Raw genomic sequence first — 25,625 nt, 5'->3', positions numbered from 1 at the left:
CGTAAGACTATTTGGACTGCTCCAGGTCATGGGTTAACACCTTTTCCTCCCTTAGGGAAAGCGCAGACTGGCATGGTTTGGGCATGCAGGATGGTGGTGGGTACCTCTGACCCTTCCCTGCTTCCGAGTGGGAAGCGCGGAAACCCCGTGCCATTGACTCTGGTTCTGACCTGCAGACTTCTGTTGAGTCCGGTACTGATGAGGGAGATGCTGGTACCGACTGTGTCCATGTCGTCGGTAGACAGGCAGCTGCAGACCTCCTCTACTTTTTGGTCCTGACCTCACTATTGGTCCAGGACTTTCCCAGGACTGCGCCACCTGTGGCCCCTCCTATGGAGTGAGCCATTGAACCTCCGTGTCTGTCAGCACCACACCCAGATGCTCTGCTTTCTGTGGTGCAGATGAAGCTGGTACTGGAATTGGTGCGGGGAACGTTGACACCAGGACCCTCTTTGGCACCGCTGCATTCTACTCTGCAAGTGCTGTCATGGCAGCACTCACCACTTTTTTGGGTGCTCCGGTATCGCTGTTTCCAGTGGGACCAACAGTGCCTGTGGCACTGGCATGCTCAGTACCAATGTTACCACCTTCATCAGAGTTACTGATTCACACCTTGTTCTGGGCAACAGATGAATTGAACTGCCTATTGGCTCCCTGTGTATTGGCTCCTATGGTGACTCCACCCATGCTGCCAAGACCCCGGGGCTCTGATTCTGAGTTGGAGTTGTCTCTGGCCCAGCCCCTGCAGGACACTCTTCGTCTCAATCAAAGCCAAGTCACCCGCCAGGTCGATGGTGGTGGCTTTGATCAGCCCAGGCATCAGTGGTCTTCCTCCCTGTGGAACCGCCAGAGTCCTTCCTCCTGGGTACGTCTTCCTGGGAGCGAGAGCCAGTTGTGGTTCAGCCCGACCTTTGTTCTCATCGCCAGATGATACCATGTTGCCTAGTTCGTCTTCCCCATCTCTCCTGGAGGTCTTTAAGGCATACCAGGAACTCTTACACCACATAGCCACATCTCTGGGCATCCAGGTGGAGTCCCTTCAATAGAACACACACAAATTGGTGAATATTTTACAGCCCACTGTTCCCAGGATAGTAGCTCCCCCCGATCAATGATGCTGTACTCGAGCTGGTGAGAGCCCTGTGGAGTACACCAGCCTCTGCATTGCCAGTGGCAAGACGCATGGAAAAGCACTACTTTGTTCCCATGCAGGGATATGAGGGGTTCTATTACCTGCCATCCCCAAATTCCTCCCTGATAGTAATGGTGGTAAATGACAGAGTCTGGTAGGGAAGGTTCAATCTTACCCCAGAAGATAGAGACTCCAAGTAGTTGAATTTATACCTTATCAATTATAGATGAGGATTCCCAATTAATAAGCTTTGCTGGCCAAGCATGATTTCCTCAATCGGTCAGCCATGGCTTAATTTGAGGAGCAGTTGTCCGAGGCCTTGCTTGAGGAGTTCCGGGTGTTTGTTGTGGAAGGCTATTTGATGGCCAAAATGTCCCCATGGTCCATGTTTGATGTTGTGGGTCATGGCCTTAGTAGTAAAACTCTGGGATCACTCTAGATGTCCAGCAAGCCATTGAAGACTCGCCCTTTGATGGCCAAGTCTTGTTCTCAGACAAGCTGGGATGATACCTCGCACTCCTTCAAGGATTCCTAAGCTACCTTGAGTTCTTTGGAGCATAGTTTCTCAACCAGGGGTACGTGAGACACAGGCAGGGGGTATGTGGTGAAAAACCCAGTGAACCCAGCTTCCTACCCGGTCCTACCTCCCAGAGTGGAAAATTGAGTGTTGGGGTACTTATTAAAATTTTCAGAAGTTAGTGGGTACTTGCTACTTAAAAGATTGAGAAACACTGTTTTGGAGTGTACACACAGTCTGTGCAAAGACACCACTGTGGGGTGAAGCAGCAGCAGCAATGTTGCCCACAGCACTCCTTTGCGCAGCCATTACCCCCAGAGAACATGGAACTATCCTAGAAAGAAGGATAGAATCCGTGGATATTTCTTATGCTTTCCTGTGGCACAGTCGAAGTGCCCATTTTGAATCCTTCGTCCAGAATACTGGTCCAGTCTTTCCTCTGTCCCCTCCACGTCCCCTGTCTCTTTGTGGGGGAGGTTGGCCTGCTTTTCGGTGCTTGGGACTCAATTACCTGAGATAGCGGGGTCCAATGCACGGTCACATCGAGCTATGCAGTCCAGTTCCTTTCCACGCCCCCTTCCCACCCACCATCCCCGTCCCTCTCACGAGACACTGCTCATTGAGCAGGTCAGCTCTCTGTTGAAGTTGGGAGCAGTGAAGGCGGTTCCATGAGAACACCAGGGTTTTCACTCCTGATACTTCCTGATAACAAAATCCAAGGGCAGGATGAGACCTATTCTTAACCTGTGTGTCCTGGTCACTCAATTAGCTTTCCTGTGATGTGTCAGAATGACTGGTGTGCTACTTAGGACTTTCAGGATGTTCACTTTCATATGGCCGTTTTGCTGAGCCACAGGAAGTTTCTACATTTTGTGGTAGGAGAACAACATTGTCAGTATACCGTTCTTTGTCAGCCTGTGTTTTTTCCTAAGCCGCACTTTTCACCGGAAGAATAGTCTCTCCATGCTCTGGATGTCAGGCAATATCTAGCCTTTTATCTAGACAGGATTAAACAGTTTCATGTTTCGCATCATGGGTTCATGTCATACGCGGACTGCATGAAGGGGCAAGTGGTCTCTACAGACCATCTCTAGATGGATAACATTCTGTATCAAGGCTGCATACCAAGGCATGCCCCGTTTCTCAGCTCTCTGCCAGGAACCCACAGGCTACTGGGCTCCCTGTGGGCTGCCCTCCCACTCTCACCTGAAAGCGGTCATGTGGGGACTTCTTCTCTCCCTGGTCCCAGTCGAGAGCCGCCACCTGGGAATTTCTCTGTTCCTCACTCTCAGTTGGAATGGGCAACCATGTCAATTTCACGGCTCAGCTGTGTAATTGACAAGGCTGCCCCACAGGGAGCCAGTGGAGAAGCTCCTGGACTTCTGGCCCAGGAGAGCAGAGACCAGCAGCCCTGGGTTGGGAGCAGGGCAAGAAGCTGGGGCTGTTGGTCTCTGCTCTTGGCTAGGAGCCGCAGCACGAAGTCAGGGAGCTTCTCCACCTGCTCCTTGCACGGGCAGCCTTGTGAATTATATGGCTGAGCTGTGAAATTGATATGGCTGCCCCTTGCAGCCAGGACCGGGAACCAGCAGCCTGGGCTCCTCGCCCCACTCCCAGCCAGGACCGGGAACTGGCTGCTGTGGCTTGCAGCAGCCTGGGCTTCTCACCCCACTCGCAGCCAGGATTGGGAACCAGCCACCCTGGCTTCCACTTTCTTGTTAATGTCACAAGTGTGACAGCACCACCACCGATGTAAGGGGATGCAGTGTCTACATTGACGCTGTGTTGCCCAGCTATTCCGACAAAAGCCCTTTACCTCTTGTCGAGCTGTGACGTTCCGCTTGTGCAATCTGGACTGGTGTATTGCTGTGTCACCCCAATCCCTCACTCCTAGAGCCTATCTTATCCTGCTCTGCTGTGAGAACCCCCACTCCTGGGGTGTCCATGCACAGCCACCAGGAAGCAAGCTGCTCTTAACTGTGAGTGATTGGTTCTAACCAGCCACTCTTTGGATTATACAACAGAGTGGCCCAGTCAGTACCCCCAGTCCCAGATGCAACCTGTGGAACTTCCATCTTACAATGTTCGTGCTGTCCATGAACACTGTAAGTTCATAATAGTTCATCAGTTTAACAAAGAAATTGGTATGCACTAGCCGTGTTACCCACAGCGAAGTCTCCCACACACTTCAAACCAAATGCACTGGTTTAGATAAAACAAAGTAATGTATTAACTACAGAAGGATTTTAAGTGATTATAAGTCAAAAGGTAGCACGTCCGATTTGATCAAGAGAAAACAAAGCAAAACGCATTCTAAACTAAGCTTCCAGAGGGGTAGCCGTGTTAGTCTGTATACAGCAAAAACAATGAGAGTTCTGTGGCACTTTAAAGACTAACAACTGCAAATATTAAATTTGTTAGTCTTTAAAGTGCCCCAGAACTCTCGTTGTTTAAACTAAGCTTAACACTTTCAGCAATTTTACAAACTTCGGTGTTTCTCACCACAGGTTGGCTGGTTTCCCTTCAGCCAGGCTGTCCCCTTTGGTCCGCACTTCAGTTGCGTGGTGATGTTTGTAGATGGAGGTGGAAGAGAGAGATCATGGCAAAATGTCTCCTCTTTTTAAAATGTTCCTTCTCCCCTCTGGATCTTTGCCCCTCCCCCTTCAGGGTCAGATGACAAACAATGCCCTTGTATGGTTTCATCCATGTCCTGAATCAGTGAGCATCATCTTATCATGGTTCCTTTGTTGATGTCTAGGCCAGTCCTTTGTTCCTGGAATGCTGAGCTGAGTTTGTTCTATACATGCCTTAATGAGGTGTGAACTACCCCTCTGCTCCTAGAGAGCCTGTATGTTTTAGGCTATGAGGACACATCTTTGGGAGTATCACATAATGAAACCTCATAATTATACACATAATTATGTGCATCATGAGCATTCCAAAAACATCTCACATGACATACTCTGCATTAAACACTACACAATTACACTATAAGGGTGCCCATGGGGGTTCAGGGTGTCACAAGAGGTGGTTTTATTTTGTCGAAAAAACAAGGCACGTTTGTTGGGGGTGGAGGTGGGTGTGATTTCACTATGTATGCCAGCACTGTTTTGTTGAAAAAAGCTGAGTTTAGCATTTTACATTTCCTTGCAGGGTTCAACACCAATACCAGGTCTCCCATTATAAAAGAGCGTTTACAAGTATTTTATCATACCACACCTTTTGTCTGGCCTGACTGTCTTCGAGGTTTGCCTGAACCACATACATCATATCTTTCAACTCCTTCCTGACCTTCTGTACATATTCAGTCACTGGCTCATCCCTTATCTCAAAGCCTCCCTCCCTGGAGTCTCTGATGAGGTCTAGGAGCCCCCTCATCTTCTTCTCATATAAAAGATCAAATGGGGAAAACCCTGTTGACTTCTGAGGCACCTCTCTGTATGCAAACAGCAGGAACGGTAACAATTTGTCCCAGTTTTGTCCCCTCTTGTTTGCATACATTCCTAGCATGGATTTTAGGGTTCCATTAAACCCCTCTACCAATCTATTGGCTTCTGGGTGATATGGGGTGGTCTTCAATTGCTTTATCCCACATAATTTCCACAGCTCAATGAACAGCTGTGACATGAAGTTCAACCCACGGTAAGACAAAATCTCTTTGGGGAAACTTACCCTACTGAAAATAGTGAGGAGCGGTCTTGCCACAGTTTCTGCCTCAATATTAGACAAAGTCACTGCCTCGGGGTATCTGGTGGCAAAATCCACCACCACTAAAATATACTTATTCCCCCTGCATGTGGGCTGAGGCATAGGGCCTACAGTGTCCATTGCTACCCTCGTGAATGCCTCTTGTATTCAGGCAAGGGGCATAGGGGGACTTTCTAGGGCTCTACAGGTCTTTTCCTTTTTTGGCAGAGTTCACAAGACCTGCAGTAACTCCTTACATCATTCTGTATCCCCAGCCAGTAGAAGTTTTTCTAAAACCTGTCATAGGATCTTTGTGCCCCCAAGTGTCCAGCAAAAGGGCAGTCCTGTGCAAATAGCACTAATTCATCATGGTACTGGATGGGCAAAACCAACTGCTTATAGTATTGCCTGGGGCTTTTGTTCTTTCCCATAGGGGCTTCCCTATACAACCTCCCATCCTCTTCAAAGAATCACTCCCAGTTTTCCCTCCCTGGGTTCCCTCAGAGAGACTTCCTCATGTTCTCCAGAGAGGCATCTGCTCTTTGCTCATCTGCAAAACATTGGCAGCTTACATTAGGGACTGCTTCTTCAGTGACAGGAGTTATTTCCCTCACCTTTGGCGGGCAGGAGCCATTCCCCCCCTACACCTGACGCCAGCCTCCTTGGCTGCAGTTCCTGGGATTTCACCCCCCTCCCTTGCGATCTCAGCATGGTATGCCTGGCCACTGCAGGTCACCACACTAATAGCCTTAGCCGCCTGTGGAAAGTCATTCCTAATTAACGTTTTGTTGGGGATCTTGTCCAGCACCCCCACCCTTAGATTATCTTCTAAGCCTTCACATTGTACCTGCACTCTAGCCACATGTACACAAATTCTGTCACCTCCCACTACTTTGATTAGTGCTTCCTGGCCAGGTAACATGTCGCTCTCTAGGACTAAAGAAGATTGTGTACCCGAGTCCTGCCACCCTACAGACTCCTTGCCATTTATCTTGATGTCTTTGATAAATTCCTTATCCTCCCCCTCCACCCTCCCTTCAAGGCCAGCACCCACAAAGCCAATCATCTAAACAGTAGGCGCCTCCGGAGCTTCAGGTGTTAAGATCACTGCATTAACTTGGGCAGGGGGAGGCTTAGCCCTCTTTAGCTCCAGGCATTGATTTTTCAAATGCTCAGTGTAGTGGCACCAGTAATATCTGCTAGGGCCTTCTTCTTTCATGGGTGGTTTAGGGTGGGGTTTTCAAGGAGCGAGTGGTTTTTGGGTGTGATTGACTACTCTCCCATCCACCCTCATTTTTCATAGGGGTAAAATGGGATCCCCCTTTAAAACTGGGTTTATGCCCCTCCCTCTGAGGCTTACGGCCCATAGACATCTGTGCTTGCTTAAAGGCATCTGCCATTGCAGCCATTTCTATTATAGATTTCAAATCTTTATCCCACAGGCTATTCCTTACATCGTCTACACACATGCTTAAAAACTTTTCTTGTGCTATGAGGTCAAAGAATTGATCATATGTTTCAGCACCTTTTCCTTTCACCCACTTCTTTAACAAATCACACAATTTATAAGTGTATTCACTATGACTCATGCCTGTATCCCTCTTAAGATTTCTAAATTTCATAATGTACACTTCAGGAGCAGTTTGAAACCTTTGCAAGACAGCCCTTTTAAATGCAGCATACCTTAAAGCCTCCTCAATTGGCATTTCATTAAACACAGACATAGCTTTACCAGATAATTTTGCAATGAGGGTGGGGACTTGCTGGTCCTCAGGAATCTTGTGCACCTCAGAGAGCTTTTCAAAAGTAGTGAAGTACTCCTCAGTGCAGTCTGTCTCTTTGTAAGCAGGACACAGCTTATTAAAGCTGAGGGTTTTAGGAGGGGAGGGAGATGCTGGGAATGTAGGAATACTGGGATGCTCTCAAGTTTGTCCATCTCCAGGTGGTATCTTCTCTCCCGCTTCTTGTCCTCCATGATTCACTGGTGAGCTCTCTCCTCCACTTCCCTGGCTTTCTCCGCTGCAGCAAAAGTTGCTTTTTGCAGCTTCATCCCTAAGGCATGCTGATGTGCAGCAACCTCTGCAGCCTCCTTTGCTTCTCTGGCTGCAGCTGCTACTTTGAGCTGCATCTCTGCCTGCCACTTCTGAAACTCACGGTCCTCCTTTTTCTCCTGTGATTCCAGCCTTGCAAGCTCCAGGCAGGCATTGTTACATTTCCCTGTGGTTCTTTCCCTCACCCAAAATAAACAGAAAACAACAACATTGTGACCCTCTCCCTGACTCTTCTTAGCCACTGCTCTGAAGGCCCACTTAAAATCACAAATATCCGTGCTGAAAGTGTGAACTTCTTTCAAAGTAGCAGTCTGTACACATATACCCTGTGCCTACTGCGCCACTGTGACGTTCCCCTTTGCAATCTGGACTGGTGTATTGCTGTGTCACCCCAATCCCTCACTCCTGGAGCCAGTCTTACCCTGCCCCACTGTGTGAACCCCCACTCCTGGGTCAGCCCACGCACAGCCTATGGCAAACAAGCTGCACTCAACTGAGTGAGTGAGTGCTTCTGGCCAGCCACTCTTGGGATCATGCACTGCTATGACCCCAGGCAACACCACCAGTCCCAAATGCAACCCTAGGAACTGCCGTCCTACAATGTTCAGTGCTGTCCAATGCATACTGAAAGCTCATTGGTTCATCAATTTATCCAAGAAATTGATATGTACTAGCTTAACACAATGCACTGCTTTAGATAAAACAAACATATACATTTATTAAGTATGAAAAGATTTTAAGTGATTATAAGTCAGAGGAAAGCATGTCAGATTTGGTCAACAGTAAATGAAAGGCAAATCACATTCTTAACCAAGCTTAACACTTTCAGCAACCTTACAGTCTTAGATGATTGTCACTACAGGCTGGCTGGTCTGCCTACAGACAGGCCCTGTCCCTGTGGTCGGTGTTTCAGTTGCTTGGTGGTGGTTGCAGATGGAGGTGGAAAAGAGAGAGCAGCAAAATGTCTCTCCTTTTAAAAAATGTTCCTTCGTGCCCTCCTTCCCCTTCAGGGTCAGGTGACAAATAATGTCCGTGTATAGCTCCCTTCATGCCCCGAGGCAAGTCACTGTGGTCCTTTGTGGATTCGCTTCTTGACCTCTGGGCCTTTGTTCCTGGAATGTTGAGCTGTGTTGTTTTATACAAGTCCTCACGGACTCATAGACTCTAAAGTCAGAAGAGACCAATATGATCATCCAGTCTGACCTCCTGCACAACACAGGCCACAGAATCTCACCCACCCACTCCTGTAATAAGTCTCTAACCTAAGACTCAGTTATTGAAGTCCTCAAATAATGATTTAAAGACTTTAAGGTACAGAGAATCCACCAGCAAGTGAGCCCCATGCTACAGAGGAAGGTGAAAAATATCCCAGAGCCTTTGCCAATCTAACCACCCCATATAACATCCCTTCACAGGCCATTGGCATATCTACCACCAGTAGTCAAAGATCAGCCAATTGCCAAACTAGGCTGTCCCATCATACCATCCCCTCCATAAATGTGTATCAAGTTCAATTTCTTATAAGGCAGGTCTTCCATTCCACGGATAAGCCTAGTAGCCCTTCTCTGCATCTCTTTCAATTTGAATTCATCTTTCTTAAACATAGGGGACCAGAATTGCACACAGTATTCCAGATGAGGTCTCACCAGCACCTTGAATAACAGTACTACTAACACCTCCCTATCACTACTGGAAATACCTTGTCTGATGCATCCAAGGACCCCATTAGCTTTTTTCACGGCCACATCACATTGGCGGCTCATTGTCATCCTGTGATCAACCAATACGCCCAGGTCCTTCTATTCCTCTGTTACTTCCAACAGATGTGTCCTTAGCTTATAGCGGAAATTCTTGTTATTAGTCCCTAAATGCATTACCTTGCACTTTCCACTATTATATTTCATCCTATTTCAATTACTCCAGTTTACAAGGTCATCCAGATCATCCAGTAATAAAAAGGTTAAATAAGATTGTTCCCAAGACCGATCCCTGAGGAACTCCATTAGTAACCTCCCTCCAGCCTGGCAGGTCACCTTCCAGTATGACCCATTGTAGTGTCCCCTTTAACCAGTTTCTTATCCACCTTTCAATTTCAAACTAATCCCCATCTTTTCCAATTTAATTAATAATTCTCCATGTGGAACTGTATCAAATGCCTTACTGAAATCAAGGTAAATTAGACCCACTGCATTCTCTTTGTCTGAAATATCTGTTATCTTCTCAAAAAAGGAGATCAGATTGCTCTGGCATGATCTACTTTTTGTAAAACCATGTTGTCTTTTATCCCAATTACCGTTAACCTCAATGTCCTTAACTAGTTTCTCTTTCAAAATCTTTTCCAAGACCTTGCATACTACTGAGGTCAAATTTAACAGGCCTGTAGTTACCCGGATCACTTTTTTCCCCTTTCTTAAAAATAGGAACTATATTAGCAATTCTCTAGTCATAAGATACAGCCCCTGAGTTCAAATTAAAATAAAAAATTCTTGCTAATGGGCTTGCAAATTCATGTGCTAGTTCCTTTAATATTCTTGGATGGAGATTATCTGGCCCCCCACAATTTAGTCCCACTAAGCTGTTTGAATTTGGCTTCTTCCTCGGATGTGGTAATTTCTACCTCCATATCCTCACTCCCATTAGCCACCCTACCACTGTCCTAAAAATCATCATTAGCTTAATTAACGAAGGAGGCAAAGTATTGGTTTATATATCCAGCCATGCCTAGATTATCCTTAACTTCCACCCCATCCTCAGTGTTTAGTCATCCCACTTCTACTTTTGTGGTTTTCTTTCTATTTATATGGCTATAGAACCTTTGTCAAGCCGCAGCTTAAAAACCTCTAAAGATGGAGATTCCACCACCTCCCTAGGTAACCCATTCCAGTGCTTCACCACCCTCCTAGTGAAAAACATTTTCCTAATATCCCACCTAGACCTCCCCCACTGCAACTTGAGATCATTGCTCCTTGTCCTGTCATCTACTAGCATTGAGAACAGCCTAGCTCCATCCTCCCTGGAACCCCCTTTCAGGTAGTTAAAGGCTGCTATCAAATCCCCCCTCACTCTTTTCTTTTGCAGATTAAACAAGCCTAGTTCCCTCAGCCTCTCCTCATAAATCATGTGCGCCAGCCCCTAATCATTTTTGTTACCCTCCGCTGGACTCTGTTCAACTTGTCCACATCCGTTTTGTAGTGGGGGGGCCCAAAACTGGACACAATACTCCAAATGCAGCCTCACCAATGCCAAATAGAGGGGAATAATCACTTCCCTCGATCTGCTGGCAATGCTCCTACTAATGCAGCCCAATATGCTGTTAGCCTTCTTGACAACCAGGGCACACTGCTGACTCATATCCAGCTTCTTATCCACTGTAACTCCCAGGTCCTTTTCTGCAGAACTGCTGCATAGCCGGTCTCACCTGGTCAGTCCCCAGCCACTTGCAGGGTTCTTGGGCATTGGTGGCACATTGGTATTTCCTATTCTCAGCCTCTGGCACCCAGTTTAGTTAGACTAAAACAGTGGTAATCAGTTATGGGGTGGACCTCCCAAAGGAGGCTTGGGAATGTGTCAAGGGAGGCATGAGCTGTGTGCTTTTTTTTTTTTTTTTTTTTTTTTAAAGCACTTTGGCTGTCAGCCCTGGGTGGCTGGGGCTTGTGCAGAAGGGCTGTGCACATCTGGGAGGCGGGGATAATAGGGACAGCTAGAGCCCCACCACCTGGGCTTGGGCTCCCACCATTCCCTCACTGTGAGGCAGCCTGGGCTCAGGCTCTCCTTTCCTTCCCCTAATCCCTCACCTGGAGCGGTGGGGTTCTTGCTGTCAGCCCCTGGGTGGCAGCAGCAGTGCAGATGGAAGGGGCAATGGGGCGCTAAGTCTGCTGTGAAAAGTGATATTGATGAATATCACTTTCACATTGCCAGCCTTACTTCTGTGCTGCTGCTACTGTGGCATTGTCTTTAGAGTTGGGCACCCAGGCAGTAGCTGCTGCTCTCTTCTGCCTTCAGAGCTGGGGGACGGTATATGTACTGCTAGGGAGAGAGAGGCATACATGACTGCAGACACAAAGTTTGAGAACCACTGGACTAAAGCATTTTTCAGTCCTCAGAAGAAGGCTTAGTATAATGGTATTTGGGTAAAATTCAATGATCAGTGCATGCAGAAGGTCAGACTGTATGATCTAATGGTCCCTTCTGGCCTTAAACTCAATGACATTATGAAGAGAAGTTTTCTAATAACTTTCAGTGAATAAAAATCGCCCTCTTGGGCTCTAGCCTAGTTGAAAACATCAGAACTATTAATTAAACCAAAATCTTTTCCCACTGCACAATCATAAACCTTTGGTGGCACAGTGGGAGGGGGTGGGTGTTCAGATGTTAGAATCCCACAAAGTAATAGAATTTTACATTTTTCTGCCAACAACTTGACTTGCCCTCGGAGGAAAATATGGTGAAATATGGTTTAGTATGTTCCCTGTAGCTAACAGTGCCAAGAAGATCTATTCTTTGCCAGATGATCTTAGGGCAGACTTCTGTAGAATGAACTGCACTTGTCTGATCTAGAGGTTTCAGCGTGTAGAATGTCTGCTTTAAAGAAAGTGGCAAGGTGGGTGAGGTAATATCTTTAAGTTCTGTTGGTGAAAGGACATCTTTCTTCAAGTCTCTGAAGAAGAGCACTGTGTAACTTGAAAGCATGTCTGTTTCACCCACAGAAGTTGGTCCAAATAAAGATATTACCTTACTTGCCTTGTCTTTCACATATCCTGGGACCTACATGGGTACAACTGCAGGCATACTTTAGAGAGAAACTGTAGATGCTAGTATCCTCACGGCCCATCAGTGCTAATGAGATCTCAAGGGGCCAATTTGCATTTCATGTAATTAATAAAGTCTAAGAAATGCATTATTCATTAAACAAAAAAAGATACTTGTATTTTCTTGTGGCTCATTACTGATTTTTTTTCTGCCCTGTGTCTGTCGCCTCCAATAGACTATGCAAGTGGCAAGATGTCCTACAGATGAACTGTCATTAAGCAACTGCGCTGTGGTGAATGAAAAGGACTTCCAGTCTGGCCTGTAAGTATCCATTGTTACTGTTCTGCTCTAACAAGACCTAGAGGAAATGCCATTTAGGCTTGGAAACAGTCAGCTAAATTTCTGAAACTAACTTGTTCCCAGAACTCCCCCCCCAGTCGCTCTCAGGTCTTGCGTATCTCTGCTTTGGGAATGTAAATGTGTCTTCCAGGTTAAAAGTGAGGGTGTGGTTTTATCCCAGAAGGTGGGAATAAGGTAGAGGCTATGCTTGGGCAAAGAGCATACCCTAAATATGGATCTGTGCAAAACATGTATTTCAGTGTAAAGTCTTTCAGTGTAATTCATGGAAGTAGAACACGTGTCACTTTCTCAACAGGAAGCTCCTATTACTAGGCTATTTCATACAATGCAACTTGAGGAGATCCAAAAGTTTGCCACCTTGTCCTCTTAGGCTACGTCTTCACTGACGATGGCAAATTCGCCGCCGTCAGATCGATTTCTCTGGATCTACTGAGCAGTCAGTGAAGACCCGCTCAGTCGATCCAGAAATTGACATATTAAGACCACCTTCTCAAGTGGCGCAGTGCAGTGAAGACGGCACGCAGAAGAGAAGCAGAAAAGTCTACGGGAGTTATGCAAGTTTTTTGCGTCGCTTGCATAACTCTGGTCGACTGCTGCCGAATCTCGGAGGTAAGTGTAGACAAGCTCTGAGTCCCACCTATACTGTTGCTAGATATGATTGCAGTTTTTGAGACTGTAAAATATTCTGCAACTTGCAGGCCAAAAATGCAAACCTAATGAGGTAGAGGTCTTGTGGATGTAAAAGTGTTTTTTATATACATATAACCTCGAGTGTGGGATTTCCTTACTGCTTATGAGTGCTTTGCTTTGCAACCTTAATGTACTTTTAACATATAGGATTTTGTGTGTGTGTGGAATGGGATGTATTGGTTTTATCTCAGTGATTTTAATCAGTAAGCAGGAAAGCTCAATTTAAATAATTGATTTTGCATTGTTTCTTAGAGGCTAATGCTCATTGATTGGTAACCATTAAAACATATTGATTTGCAACCAAATAGCTGTTGCATTAAATTTGATACTTTCTTTTGCTAGTCACGACAATACACTGTATTTATATGCATTTATTGACGCAATTATATAGATTAATGTACATTTATTCAAATTCTTAATTTTTACTTTTTTTATTATGTTAGAAAATAGTGAATGATGCATTTCTTGTTTACTGGATGATGATTTCTTAGGCAGGATTTTTGTCAAACTGTATTTGGATGGAAATTGGAATTCAATTAAATGTAAAAAAAGCATTGTTTATTATTAGTTAAATAAAACTACCTTAAATATGCTGGATGCGTAAGAAATATGTTTATTAAAACATTTTGCATTTGAGTAACTGCTTTATTAAATGAAGGAAGCATTAATTGTACTTAGTGACTTGACTGATTTGTTTCTGGTCACTATGGGCCAGATTTTCAAAGGTATTTGAAGTTGCAGATAGGCACTTGGTGGGATTTTCAAAAGTGCCTAAGCATGTCAGGTGCCTGACTCCTATTGAACTCAGTGAACCACTGTACATTTTGTATGGCCGGTGTCATGAGAGGTGCCTACTCTGTAGAGACCCTTGATGGTGAAGTGTGGCACTGCAGACACTCCCTGCCTCAATTTCCTCCTAGGGTATACATGGCTCAGCCCTGTGGCTGAGTCACTCTGATTTCTATCCCCTTTCAGGGTAACAAAAGTTCAAACCAAAAATATTTTTCCCTCCCTTAAGAGCAGTCTGAAGAGGATCCTCAGGTACGGTTCCCAGTTCCTTCTGTCTCTTCCTTTCAGTCTCTCTGTGGCTCTGTGAGAGAGCTCTGATTCCCAGACCCCTTCCCTGGAGTCCTCTGGCACTGTCTGAGCCCCTCTGGGCTACACGTTAGTTTCTCTGACTCTGAGCTACAGCCCCAACTTCTGGTCTTGTTCCCTAGAGTCCTCTCACAATCTCCTGCAGGCCCGTGCTCAGGACCTTCCACAAAAGCCTGCCCACTCTGTGTGGTTCTACTCTGCGTGGTTCTGAGACCTTTTAAAGAAATAACCCATCTGATCAGGACCAACTGGGTCTGTCACAAATGTGTCTGAATGCAACTACCCCTAAAGGCCAACCAACCTGTGACAGGTAGGGCTCATCTAGAGAATCTGTTAGTGAAAGTCTGATTCAAAGCTGTAGTGATTCCTATTGAGTTAATAATTGGCGTTTTCAGTGGAACCAGCTGTATTCTTCATAGATGTCTAATTCTCGATCATGCTTGATCATGCTTGTTACTAGATAATTTTGAATGCTCCACTGGAGTTTTTGTACAAATGACTTCTAGCCATGGTAATCTGGTTGCCTGGATTCATTTAGTGAATACACTGCGCATGTTGAAATTGAAGGTGCTCTTCTGCCCTCCTGAGATTGTATGCTGTTATGTGCCTTGGTGTATAAGCACAGGAGAACTAGCCTACTTTTTTTAAGCTGCATGGTAATGTGTGCTGTGTGTAAGAAGCTGGATTGACACATCTCCCCTCCCTTCCACCCTGTTTTAAAAATAGAATAAAACAGGAGTTAGTAATGGAGCAAACGGCATTCTACTGGTCCTTGTTATTTAGGGCTTCTTTGTGTTTTGAGTCTGGGCCACCTTATAGACTGCAGTTCCCTATCTTTGCCTCTCAGATGCTCCTGCCTCACGGGTACTAGATTTCAACTCCAGGAAGCTGCAGGCACAGGTTGCCCTGGGTAGAGCACCCTCAGCTCTGGAATTTGCTTCATTTGTTGATACCACAAAACCCAATTTGATCTTAAGGACACTTGTCCAAGTCTCCTTTACTTGTGCAGTTTCTGCCATGGGAGGGTGATTGCATGGGTGTTGAGGTTTTGGTACGATGTGAGGGATGTGGAGAAGAAGGATAGTTCAGTGGTTAGGGCGGTAGCCTGACACTTGGGAGATCCAGGTGTTTCTCTCTCTGTCACAGTCGGAATTTCGTTAAATCACTGAGCCTCTTTGTGCCTAAGTTCCCAATCTGTAAAATGATAACACCGCTCTACTTTACAGGGGTGTTGATACATCAAAAGATGAGGCGTTCAGCTACTACGCTAATGAGCACTATTACAATAGACAGACATTTGCCAGGAGGTTGTCTGTGTGTGGTGGTGTTTGCCCCCAGTGGTCTGATGTGGGACACATTTTCATAAATTGAAAAATAAAATATAGACATATCAAATTCTGTCTTTTGAGACAGATTTTGTTTCAAGCAGATACTAGTAACAGTGACTTGTTTTACAAAAAATACAGTACTGAACTGTGAGCATTTCATCTGAAATCCTTGCCTCTTGCATGCTAAAAACTAGCATCCCTCCTGCTGTTTCCTGAATAAAATAATGGAAGAGTCTAAGCTTCAGGCTTGTAGGAGCCAACTTCATTTATGGCACTGTTTAAATAATAGTAACTACTATGTGGCAACCTTCTATCAATTATGAAAGAATGCAGGGAACAATGACTGTACATGTGTGTTGTAAGCATAAAAACCCTGGACGTTCTGCTATATAAATAATCATTCACTCTGAGAAGGATGCTTGTTTTGTAGAAGTAAGGTTTACAGAGGAACCGGCATGCATGTATTGCTTGTGGAATGAAGCTGCAGATTGCTCTTAAAAGCATATAAACCTGGAGAAATGCTTCAAAATCACACTAGAGCTGTAGGCTGTGGTAATCTTGCTGCACTGTAGATACATTTAGTCAGGTCATCTGTATTGCTGCCTTGCAATAAGGTGCATATGACAATAATCACCTGTCCTCTTCTGTTCTTTAAAATTAGTACTTTCCATTCTGTTCTAGGTTTGACTAATTACAAGGGAGAACTTATTGGGTGTATACCTTATAATTGGGTTCCTTTTAACAATCACATTATCATTTGTGCACATACTTGGACATGATATTCAGTTTCAAGCAGATTTCTTCATGAAATCACCTTCAGGCATGGGACTAGGAGTTGGACCATGGATCTATTCCCATCTGATTCACTGTGACATCTTGGGACAAGTCACTTCCTTTTCATGCCTTTAGTTTTGACATCTGTAGAAGGTAGCATGAGTCTCATCTTTGCACTAATATAGTGCATTGGATCACAGGATCTCAAAGCAATTTACAAAGTATTAGATGATGATATCTTACATTTCTGTAGAACATTCTATCCTGAGGGATTCCAAAGTGCTTTGAAGACAATAAACATGTGCAAAAAGCTCCAGGGAGGAGAGGACATTGGCCTGATGGTGAGAACTGTGAGAGGAGGGAACACTTTTGTTCTTTGGGACACCCTCCTATTCTTGGAGAAACTGTCCCAGGGGATCTCTAACATTCTTATGGTTTTAAGCTTGCGTCCTTTGCTGCTTTATCAGATTCAAACTAAAAGCTGTGTAGGCCATTCAAATATCTTCAGATTACCATATCACCTCCCTTTTACTCAATGAAGTATAGCTGTAAAGTAGGGAAACTGTTCCACAGTTCTGTGTATCAGAGAATACAGAAAATATTCACTGTGTCCATGCTTATGGATATGTTGAATTATTCCTCTTAAAGGGGGCCTGCAGTAGGAACTGCCAAAGTTCCTTCTACATCCGCAGTATGTGCCTAATGACCATATAGCCAGACAGAGAGGGGTATAGGGTATTCAGCAATTTATTTATCAGGTGAGACTCTTCAGACCAGTAGAATGGCCATACTATGTCAGACCAATGGTCCATCTAGCCCAGTATCCTGTCTTCCGACAATGGCCAGTGCCAGGTGCTTTAGAGGGAATGACTAGAACAGGTATCATCAAGTGATCCATTGTTAAATTGCATTAAGTTGGAGAGCCATTGTGAGTGAGTAAGTGAGTGAGTGAACACAATGAAAAGTAAAGATATTAAATCATGGACTGTTCTTTTCCTTTACTTTTGACAGTTGGAGTTTAGTTTTTATTATATGATGATACTTAGTGTTAGAAATTACTTCTTTATATGTAGTTCTGTGCTGTTTAATATCTGCTCAGGTGGGGAGAGACTGCCATTCTGGAGTGTGGATTTTAACAGGCTTCTCGTTTGTTATAGACAGAGCTGGTAGTTGATAGCACTTTCATTATAATGTGCTATTTTCAGTTGCTTATAATTCTGCCAAACTGAAACTGTTTGAGCTGAGATTTTCCATGCTGTATGTGTGTCTCATGCTGACTTTTTTTTTTTTTTTTTTTTTTTTTTTAAGTTTCAGCAAAAATGATTGTTGTTTTCTAAAATAAGATTAGGGAAATATAAGTTTTGCCCATATTTAAAAAAAAAAACAAAAAACCATGTAAATGTTTTAATGAGAAGCTCTAGTGCCCTCATATTGTGGAGCAGTGATCTGAAATTTGGCAAGGGAGTTGCCTTCGCCACCCCTTTCAAAATCTGTCCAAATCTGGCTTTTGTATGGCAACTGAGCGTGCTCCATCCAAGAACAGCAGGTGCTGAGCAGGGCGTTTTCTATAATTGCTCCTCCTAGCTGTTGGGCCACTGTGGGAACTGGCATAGGAACTGAGAGGAGGGGGAGACTGTTTTTGCTGTGCTCTTATTTCCCTTGCTGCTGATGCCCAGGTAGTGTGGAGGATAAAGGAGGAAATTGACTGACTTGAATGCAGAGCGGGTGAGATGCAGAGCAGAGAAGAAGAGAGGGTTGCGGGTGTTGCTTGATCTATTGATTAGGTATTATTTAGTTTCCAACTTAACATTCTGTTGTTTAGCAGGATTTACCTCTAAATTGGCCATAGTTTTAGAGTTAGTACGGGATTGAGGACCTCCGTGTGTGTGGGAAAGACACTAGCACTTAAAGGAAACCTGAATCCTATGAAGGGATGGCTGAGGTCTGAGTGGGCTTCTGCTGGAAGTTTTTACTTATTTATTATGCGTCATGCAGGTTCCTGGGTGGCTGAGAAGGCTGTATCTGCTACTCAACTTCCCGGATCCCTTGGACTCCCCAGGGAGATCACTGATGAACCCGGGAACCTGAGTAGTAGATACTGCCTCCTCGGCCACCCGGGAACCTGCATGGGGCATCATAAATAAGCTCGGCTCAAGGGAGGTGTGGAGAGTGCGAATGACGAGGGCCTCTTTGGAAGGGGATGTGTGGAGGAGTTTAGGATATGTATGTATCCTCCCATCTGCCTGGCCCTTTAAAATTGCTCCCCTTGACTCTCCCTGTTGGTGGGCCTGCAATCAGCAATATCACAAACACTGCAGTGTAGCAAAGCAGACAGATAAGAAAAGCATCCAGAACTTGTATATTCTCACCATCCTTTGCTTGGTGAGCCCCAGGCTAGACAAGATGACCCATAAGTGGTCCTTGGCCTGGTAGGTTCCAGGAAAACTCCCAGGAGTGCATGGGCCAAGTGGCACTTTTTGTCAGAGTGCATATTAAAATGAGTATCTTTTTGGTCTGTGCCTGATTCAGTGCAAACATCCCATAGCCCATCCTTGTTCTGGGACATGTGCCCCCGCACCAACTCTTCTTCTGTGACTTCTTCTGTGCAGAGAACCTATCATGATAGTTTTCCGGAGCAACAAACCAGCCTGAGGCCACTAAACTCACTTCACTTGTGCCCTAACCCAGGGTCTGATCTCCTGTTTTGTATTCTATGTAAATATGTTCTGGGAGTTCCTCCTCAAAAAGTGTAGAACAAGAAGTGACCTTTTTGTGGGGGAGGACTTTTTCTGAATAGCTTTCCTATTTTCTCCCCCAACCTCCCTTGAAAAATAAGCTTCCAAAAGTAGCGAGGATTCTAACTGTGAAAGCTCCCAAATGGAAATGATCCCTTCTTTCCGTTTTGTACAAAAAGTATCTAAATCTATAGAGCCATTTACAGTGCTAAAGCTTTTAAAATGCATTTTGGAATCCTTTCTTGCCTACGGTTAAATACTACAGTTCCTTATTTTAAAAGGCGAATTAAATCATGGATGCTATCAATGTATGACAGTATGTGGATGGTTAAACAAAGTTACTGCGAAGAATAGGTTAGCATGAAACATAAATGAGATAGGGAGCTTTACAGCGACAAGGTGGGGGAGGGAATATCTTTTATTGGACCAATTTCTGCTGGTGAGAGAGACAAGCTTTCAAGCTACACAGAGCTCTTCCTCAGGTCTGGGAAAGGTACTCGGTGTCACAGCTAAATACAAGGTGGAACAGACTGTTCAAAATAAGGAGTTAGCACATATTTCAAGGGACCATTCAAGGTAAAGTGGCCCACTAATGCCCCTCCAACCATGGGGGAAAGGTAGCTGGGAGGGGGTTATAGAGTGTTGTAATAAGCTGTGAATCCAGTGTCTCTATTCAGTCCATGGTTTTTAGTGTCTAGCAAAGTTATGAATGTAAGCTCCCAGCCTTGTTTTTTGAAAGTGTTGTTTAGGTTTCCTTTGAGGATAAGGAAAATTGGTCCAATAAAAGATACTGCCTCACCCACCTTGTCTCTCTCAGATTGTGGGACCAACACAACTACAATAACACTGCATGGGTCAGGGAGCTTGGTTTTTTGCTCTTTTGAAATGACAAGAAACATTTTTATATCTCACTGAAAATTGTTAGGAATGGTGTCAAGTCAAATGTAAGCAACTTTTCCCAAAGAGTCAGGGCCACTTTGCTCTAACCAGTGTGTAACGTTTGATATGATCAGCAGGCTGGAGTTCACACTACAACTATGTCTGATTATAATTGTTTACTTATATTGTTACTGTGACCTTTATTGTAGCATTTTATCTCTTCAGATTCTGCCTGATTTCAGCTGATGTGCTTGATGGCATATGAACTTTGTATAGCATAGAGAAGGAGTGGCTTTAGGATCCAGTGCGATCTTTCTGTTGTGAGGGATAACCATTCCCCTTCAGTTTTAGTCTTGAATTTGATCACAACAAATGCATCAAATAACTCTGTGATTTATAAGTTCAGAAGGTGAAAGCATATTTCTCTCACCTGGTAAAATTTGAAGAGGGGCAAAGTAAATAATTTCTGTGGACTTCAGTGTAATATTGCTGTATAGGTGTGTTAAAGGCTAGAGCTGCAAAACTTAAAACTGGATTTGGGTATGTTTGGATCTTGGGTTCTGGGTCAGTCCTAACTAGTTCACACCAGGCTTAACTCTTGCAGTAACTAGGGGGAAACTTGAGGAAGTAGCAGTGATGACATAGGTGTGTATGTGGGACCATGCACCCATATGGAGCCTGATTGAAGTCAGTGATTCCAGATTACCACTGTACAGGCATCTTCATGCATATATTGCATTGCAGGACTGGTGCCTTAGTTTTTCCATCATAAAAGCTGAATGAAATCTAAGACTTGTAACACTTGATTTCCCTTAACATGGGAATCAAAATAAAATGCTGTTCTTTCTCTTCTAGGCATGTAGTTGTGAGGACTTCTCCAAACCACAGATACGTTTTCACGCTGAGAACCCATTCATCCGTCGTTCCAGGCAGCATCGCATTCAGCCTACCCCAGGTACTGTAATGGTCTCACTCTTCTGCTAGGGAGCAGGTGAAAGGGCTTTTAAACAAAACAAGGCATTTGTATTGTGTCCAATTTTTTAAAGTTAATAATTTCAATGGGAAAAAAACCTTGTGGCTAAATGTAAGCAGCATGAAGGAGTGCTGCAAGTTTGGGCTTTTTCAATCAGAATTTCAAGAGCCATTTCTGACAGACTGGGCACAGTTTCTGTAAAGTAAGATGGAGTAGGCGTTTTGGGGGAAAGGTAGGTAAGCAAGTTATTTTTCATAATTTGAATGTCCTGCATCTGCAAAAGTTTACCAAGCTGAATTTTGAATATTTACCTTCTAAATTAGAGTTCAAAATGTATGTAAAATTTGAAAAAGTAGTAAATTTTCTATTTTAATTCTTCTATAAACAGTTACTACGTATCCTACACATTGTTAGACAAGACTAATTGAACAGCTCCTACATGTGCCGATACACCACTTGCATATATAGGCCCAGTGCATGCCAATGTGATATTTCTGCAGCTACTGTGTTGACATGCACTCATCGACACATCTACAGGTAACAATTGCTGCACAGCTGTCAGGGATTGGCTCTAGTGCCATTAGCTTAGGAACCATTTCTCCATTGTGTTTGGTCCAGCCCGTATTCGCTTGTGAGGGTAGTGTAGGATTGCTGCAGTTTGCCTGCCTCCACCCCATAACTTGAAAGTGAGCTCTTTGAGTGCAGCACAGTCCATCACTTGTGGTGTCAACACTTGGAGAACAATATCGCCTGTGCCTGGTCGCAGCCCTCCTCATCAGGTAAATTGTACTTGTTGCAGATGAACTTTTCTGCTGATATGATCATTCTATAGCTCATCCTTCCCCAGGTTTCTTGGGAATCCATGTTTCTCCATGAATATTGTCCAAGCAGCAATATGGGAAACAGTATCACAGCCTGTCAGTGCATGGAAGAAGAGTATTGTCTCTGGGTCTGCTTGAGGAAATGTAGGCAGAAACTTCTCTCTCATAGTATGCACGGGAATGCATTTGGTTTTTTGATGTTCCAGCCTTCATCCACAACTTGCTGCATTGCATTTTGTCATTGTGTTCCACTGACAAAAGAAGATCAATGTCTTGTGCTGATACAGCAACACAGTCAGCATCTGTCTGTGTGCAGTATAATCCTAGTATTGTTGTCCTCATGGTCAGTTTGCAACACACTTGTGTCCGGAGTTGGGTTTGATGAATTAACCAGACTGTCTTCTTTGAATCCTCTGGGTATGTGAGTTATAGAGCATTTACTCCTGAGGGAATTCTGTGATAAATTAAAAATTCTGCATTAAAAAATAAAAATTCTGCACATGCCATTTTAAAATTCTGCAAAATTCTGCATATTTTACTTGTCAATAAATAAGTAAGCTTTTGATATGGTCTCCCACAGTATTCTTACCAGCAAGATACAGAAATATGGGTTGGATGAATAGTCTATAAGGTGGATAGAAAGCAGGCTAGATCATCGGGCTCAATGGGTAGAGATCAAGGGCTCGATGTCTAGTTGGCAGCTGGTATCAGGAGGAATGCCCCTGGGGTCGGTCCTGGGGCCAGTTTTGTTCAACATCTTCATTAATGATCTGGAGGATAGGGTGGATGACACTAAGATAGGGGTAGTGGTAGATATGCTGGAGGGTAGGGATAGGATATAGTGACCTAGACAAATTGGAGGATTAGGCCAAAATAATCTAAGGTTCAATAAGGACAAGTGCAGAATCCTGCACTTAAGAGGAAAGAATCCCATGCACTATTTCCTCGTCCCCAGTCTGTATCAGTTCTGCAGAAAAGGACCTGGGGATTATAGTGGACAAGAAGTCAAATGGCATATAATGGGCTGCATTAGTAGGAGCATTACCAGCAGATGGAGGGAAGTGATTATTCCCCTCTATTCAACACTGTTGAGGAGACATTTGGAGTATTGTGTCCAGTTTTGAGCCCCCCATTACAGGAAGGATGTAGACAAATTGGAGAGAGTCCAGTGGAGGGCAACAAAAATGGTTAGCAAAAACAATGAGTCCTGTAGCACCTTAAAGACTAACAAATTTCTGCAGGCATAAACTTTCGTGGACTGCAACCCACTTCGTCAGATGCATGAAGTGGAAACCACAGATAGGAGGTAAATATATACCTCCAAGGGTGAGAAACATAACAATGGAGAGGGCAAGTGCTACCAAAGTCCATTCAGTTAGGGTAGATGAGGCCTATTCACAACCGTTGATTAGAAGGTGAGAATGTGTGAACAGTGACCATTACTTCTTGTAATGAGATAACCATTCCAAGTCCCCATTCAGACCCTATCTGTGGTTTCCACTTCATGCATCTGACGAAGTGGGTTGCAGCCCACGAAAGCTTATGCCTGCAGAAATTTGTTAGTCTTTAAGGTGCTACAGGAGTCTTGTTGTTTTTGTTGTATACAGACTAACATGGCTACTCCTCTGGAACTTTTCAAAAATGATTAGGGGTCTGGAGCACATGACTTAGGAGGGGCTGAGGAAACTGGGTTTGTTTAGTCTGCAGAAGAGAAGAATGAGGGGGATTTGATAGCAGCCTTTAACTACCTGATGGGGGTTCCAGGGAGAATGGAGCTAGGCTGTTCTCAGTGGTGGCAAGTGAACAAGGACCAATGGTCTCAAGTTGCAGTGGGGGAGGTCTACCTTGGATATTAGGAAACGCTTTTTCCCTAGGAGGGTGGTGGAGCACTGGAATGGGTTACCTAGGGAGGTGGTGGAATCTCCATCCTTAGATGTTTTTAAGGCCCGGCTTGACATATCCCTGGCTGGGATGATTTAGTTGGAGTTGGTCCTGCTTTGAGCAGGAGGTTGGACTAGATACCTCCTGAGATCTGTTCCATTCCTGATCTATGATTCTATGAAATGTGGAGGCTCCAGCATGGCAGTGGTGAGCACAGGCCACTGGCTGCATGGAGGTAGGAGACCACCCTGCAGGCCCCTGATCACCCCAAGGACCCAGACTTGGTGGTGGGGCTGCAAAGAGCAAGGTCCAGGCCTTTCCCAGAAACACCCTGGGGCCCTGCCCCTCCACACCAGACGCACCAAGATAGCTAGTGAGAGAGACAGTTTCGCATGCATGCCCTTCCCTGGCTCCCAATCCAGATCTGGGGCAAGCAGGCTCAGCCCAGCAGGATCCAAGTGTGAAGGGGATTGAGGCATGGGGTGAGAGGGTTCTGGGTGGGGGAATCTGGGTGCAGATGGCTTCCTGGGGTTTCCGGGTGCGTGGTGGGATCTGGATGCACCGGGGTCTTTGGAGGATTCTGAATGCAGGGGGAATGGGATTCTGTGAGCAGGTCCAGGTGAAGGTGGTTGTGGTTCAGTCGGGGAGTCTGGCTGCTTGGGGCTTGGTGAGGTGGGGGTCGGGGTTTGGGGAGTTCATCAGGGTGGTCCAGGCACAGGGGGTGGAGCTCATCAGGGTTGGGGTTTGAGTGCAGGGAGCTCAGTGGGGGGTGGTCTGGGTGCAAGGGTGGGTGTCCAGTTGCAGGGGGAGGAGCTTAGTGGCAGTCCAGATGTAGGGGTGAGGTATGGTTGGGGGGGGGTTCAAGTGTGGGGTGCTCAGCGGGGGGTGGAGGTCTAGGGTTTGGAGGGATTCAGAATGTATGGGGGTTGGGCAGATCTGTGCACAGTGACCCCTCCCCCTGTGGCTGTGGAGTGATGGGGGCAGGAATCAGGGAGGGGGGTGCAAAGCTGGGGAGGTTTCTGGGGGTAGGTATGGCCCAGCTGTTCCTTGCAATGGAAGAGGAAGTCCCGTTCTCCCCAGCTTGGCTGGGACTAGGAGCTGAGCCTGGCACAGGGTAGGAACCACCGGCTGGAGCATCCCCAGCTCTGCTCTGCCTCGCCCCCCTGTGGTGATCTACCTCTCTGCCAGCTGCTTCTGGTGCTCGAAAATGATGTGCCCATGCTGCTGGGGCAGGGCGCATGACCAATCTTGTGGTTTCCCTTTGCTTCCCTGTCAGAAGTCATTTTTTTGTGGGGAAGCAAAGAAATCTGGAGGAGTGGGGGCAGACACATGAATTCTGTGTGCGCGTGTACAGTGGTACAAAATTCCCCCGGGAGTAACCACTGACTTAGGCCTGCTCTACACTGGTGACGTAGGTCGACATAAAGTTACTTACGTCAACCTACGTACACCTGTGTCTACACTGGCACCACTGTTAATTTGAATTAAGTCGCCTTGAAAATTGACTTAAGACCACCTCTGCAAGTGGCATAGTGCCTAAATCGATTTGTTAATTCGATTTAGTGTCAGTGTAGACACAACTTCACTTAAATCGAATTTATTGGCCTCTAGGAGGTATCCCACAATGCCCCATTTTGACCACTCTGGACAGTCGTGCTGTGCTTCTTTGTGGTCATGCTACCTGGAAATGTCCCCTCCCCTCAAGCCCTGGGAAGATTTGAATTTTCATTTCCTGTCCTGCCAGCGTGGAGAGAGCTTTGTCACTTTTCTCCTCATGGCTACTGCAAAGCCCAAACACGCTCCAGCATGAAGTCGACCAGAGGTCTTAGATCTCATTGGTCTGTGGGGCGAGGAGTCCGTTCTGGCTCAGCTCAGAGCCAGCAAAAGGAATCTGGACATTTTATGGGAAGATATCCCAGGGCCTGCTGGAGAAGGGACACGAGGGACGCACAGCAG

General features: G+C 45.2%; 1 protein-coding gene across 3 annotated transcripts in view; it reads left to right on the top strand.

Moving 5' to 3' along the window:
- The window catches only part of NSF (N-ethylmaleimide sensitive factor, vesicle fusing ATPase), a 170,988-nt gene that overhangs the window by 17,200 nt on the left and 128,163 nt on the right, over positions 1-25,625 (top strand). For all 3 annotated transcript variants that reach the window (XM_067556201.1, XM_067556200.1, XM_067556202.1), the window contains exons 2-3: positions 12,369-12,454; positions 20,850-20,949. In XM_067556201.1, the coding sequence (XP_067412302.1) occupies positions 12,369-12,454; positions 20,850-20,949 (186 nt within the window). The remainder of the gene's footprint in view (positions 1-12,368; positions 12,455-20,849; positions 20,950-25,625) is intronic.

The sequence above is a fragment of the Emydura macquarii genome, unplaced genomic scaffold (genome assembly GCF_026122565.2).
Source record: "Emydura macquarii macquarii isolate MOO-44397 ecotype Brisbane River unplaced genomic scaffold, CSIRO-AGI_Emac_v2 contig_1692, whole genome shotgun sequence".
NCBI lineage: Eukaryota > Metazoa > Chordata > Testudines > Chelidae > Emydura > Emydura macquarii.
This window is presented reverse-complemented; position numbering and strand designations above follow the sequence as displayed.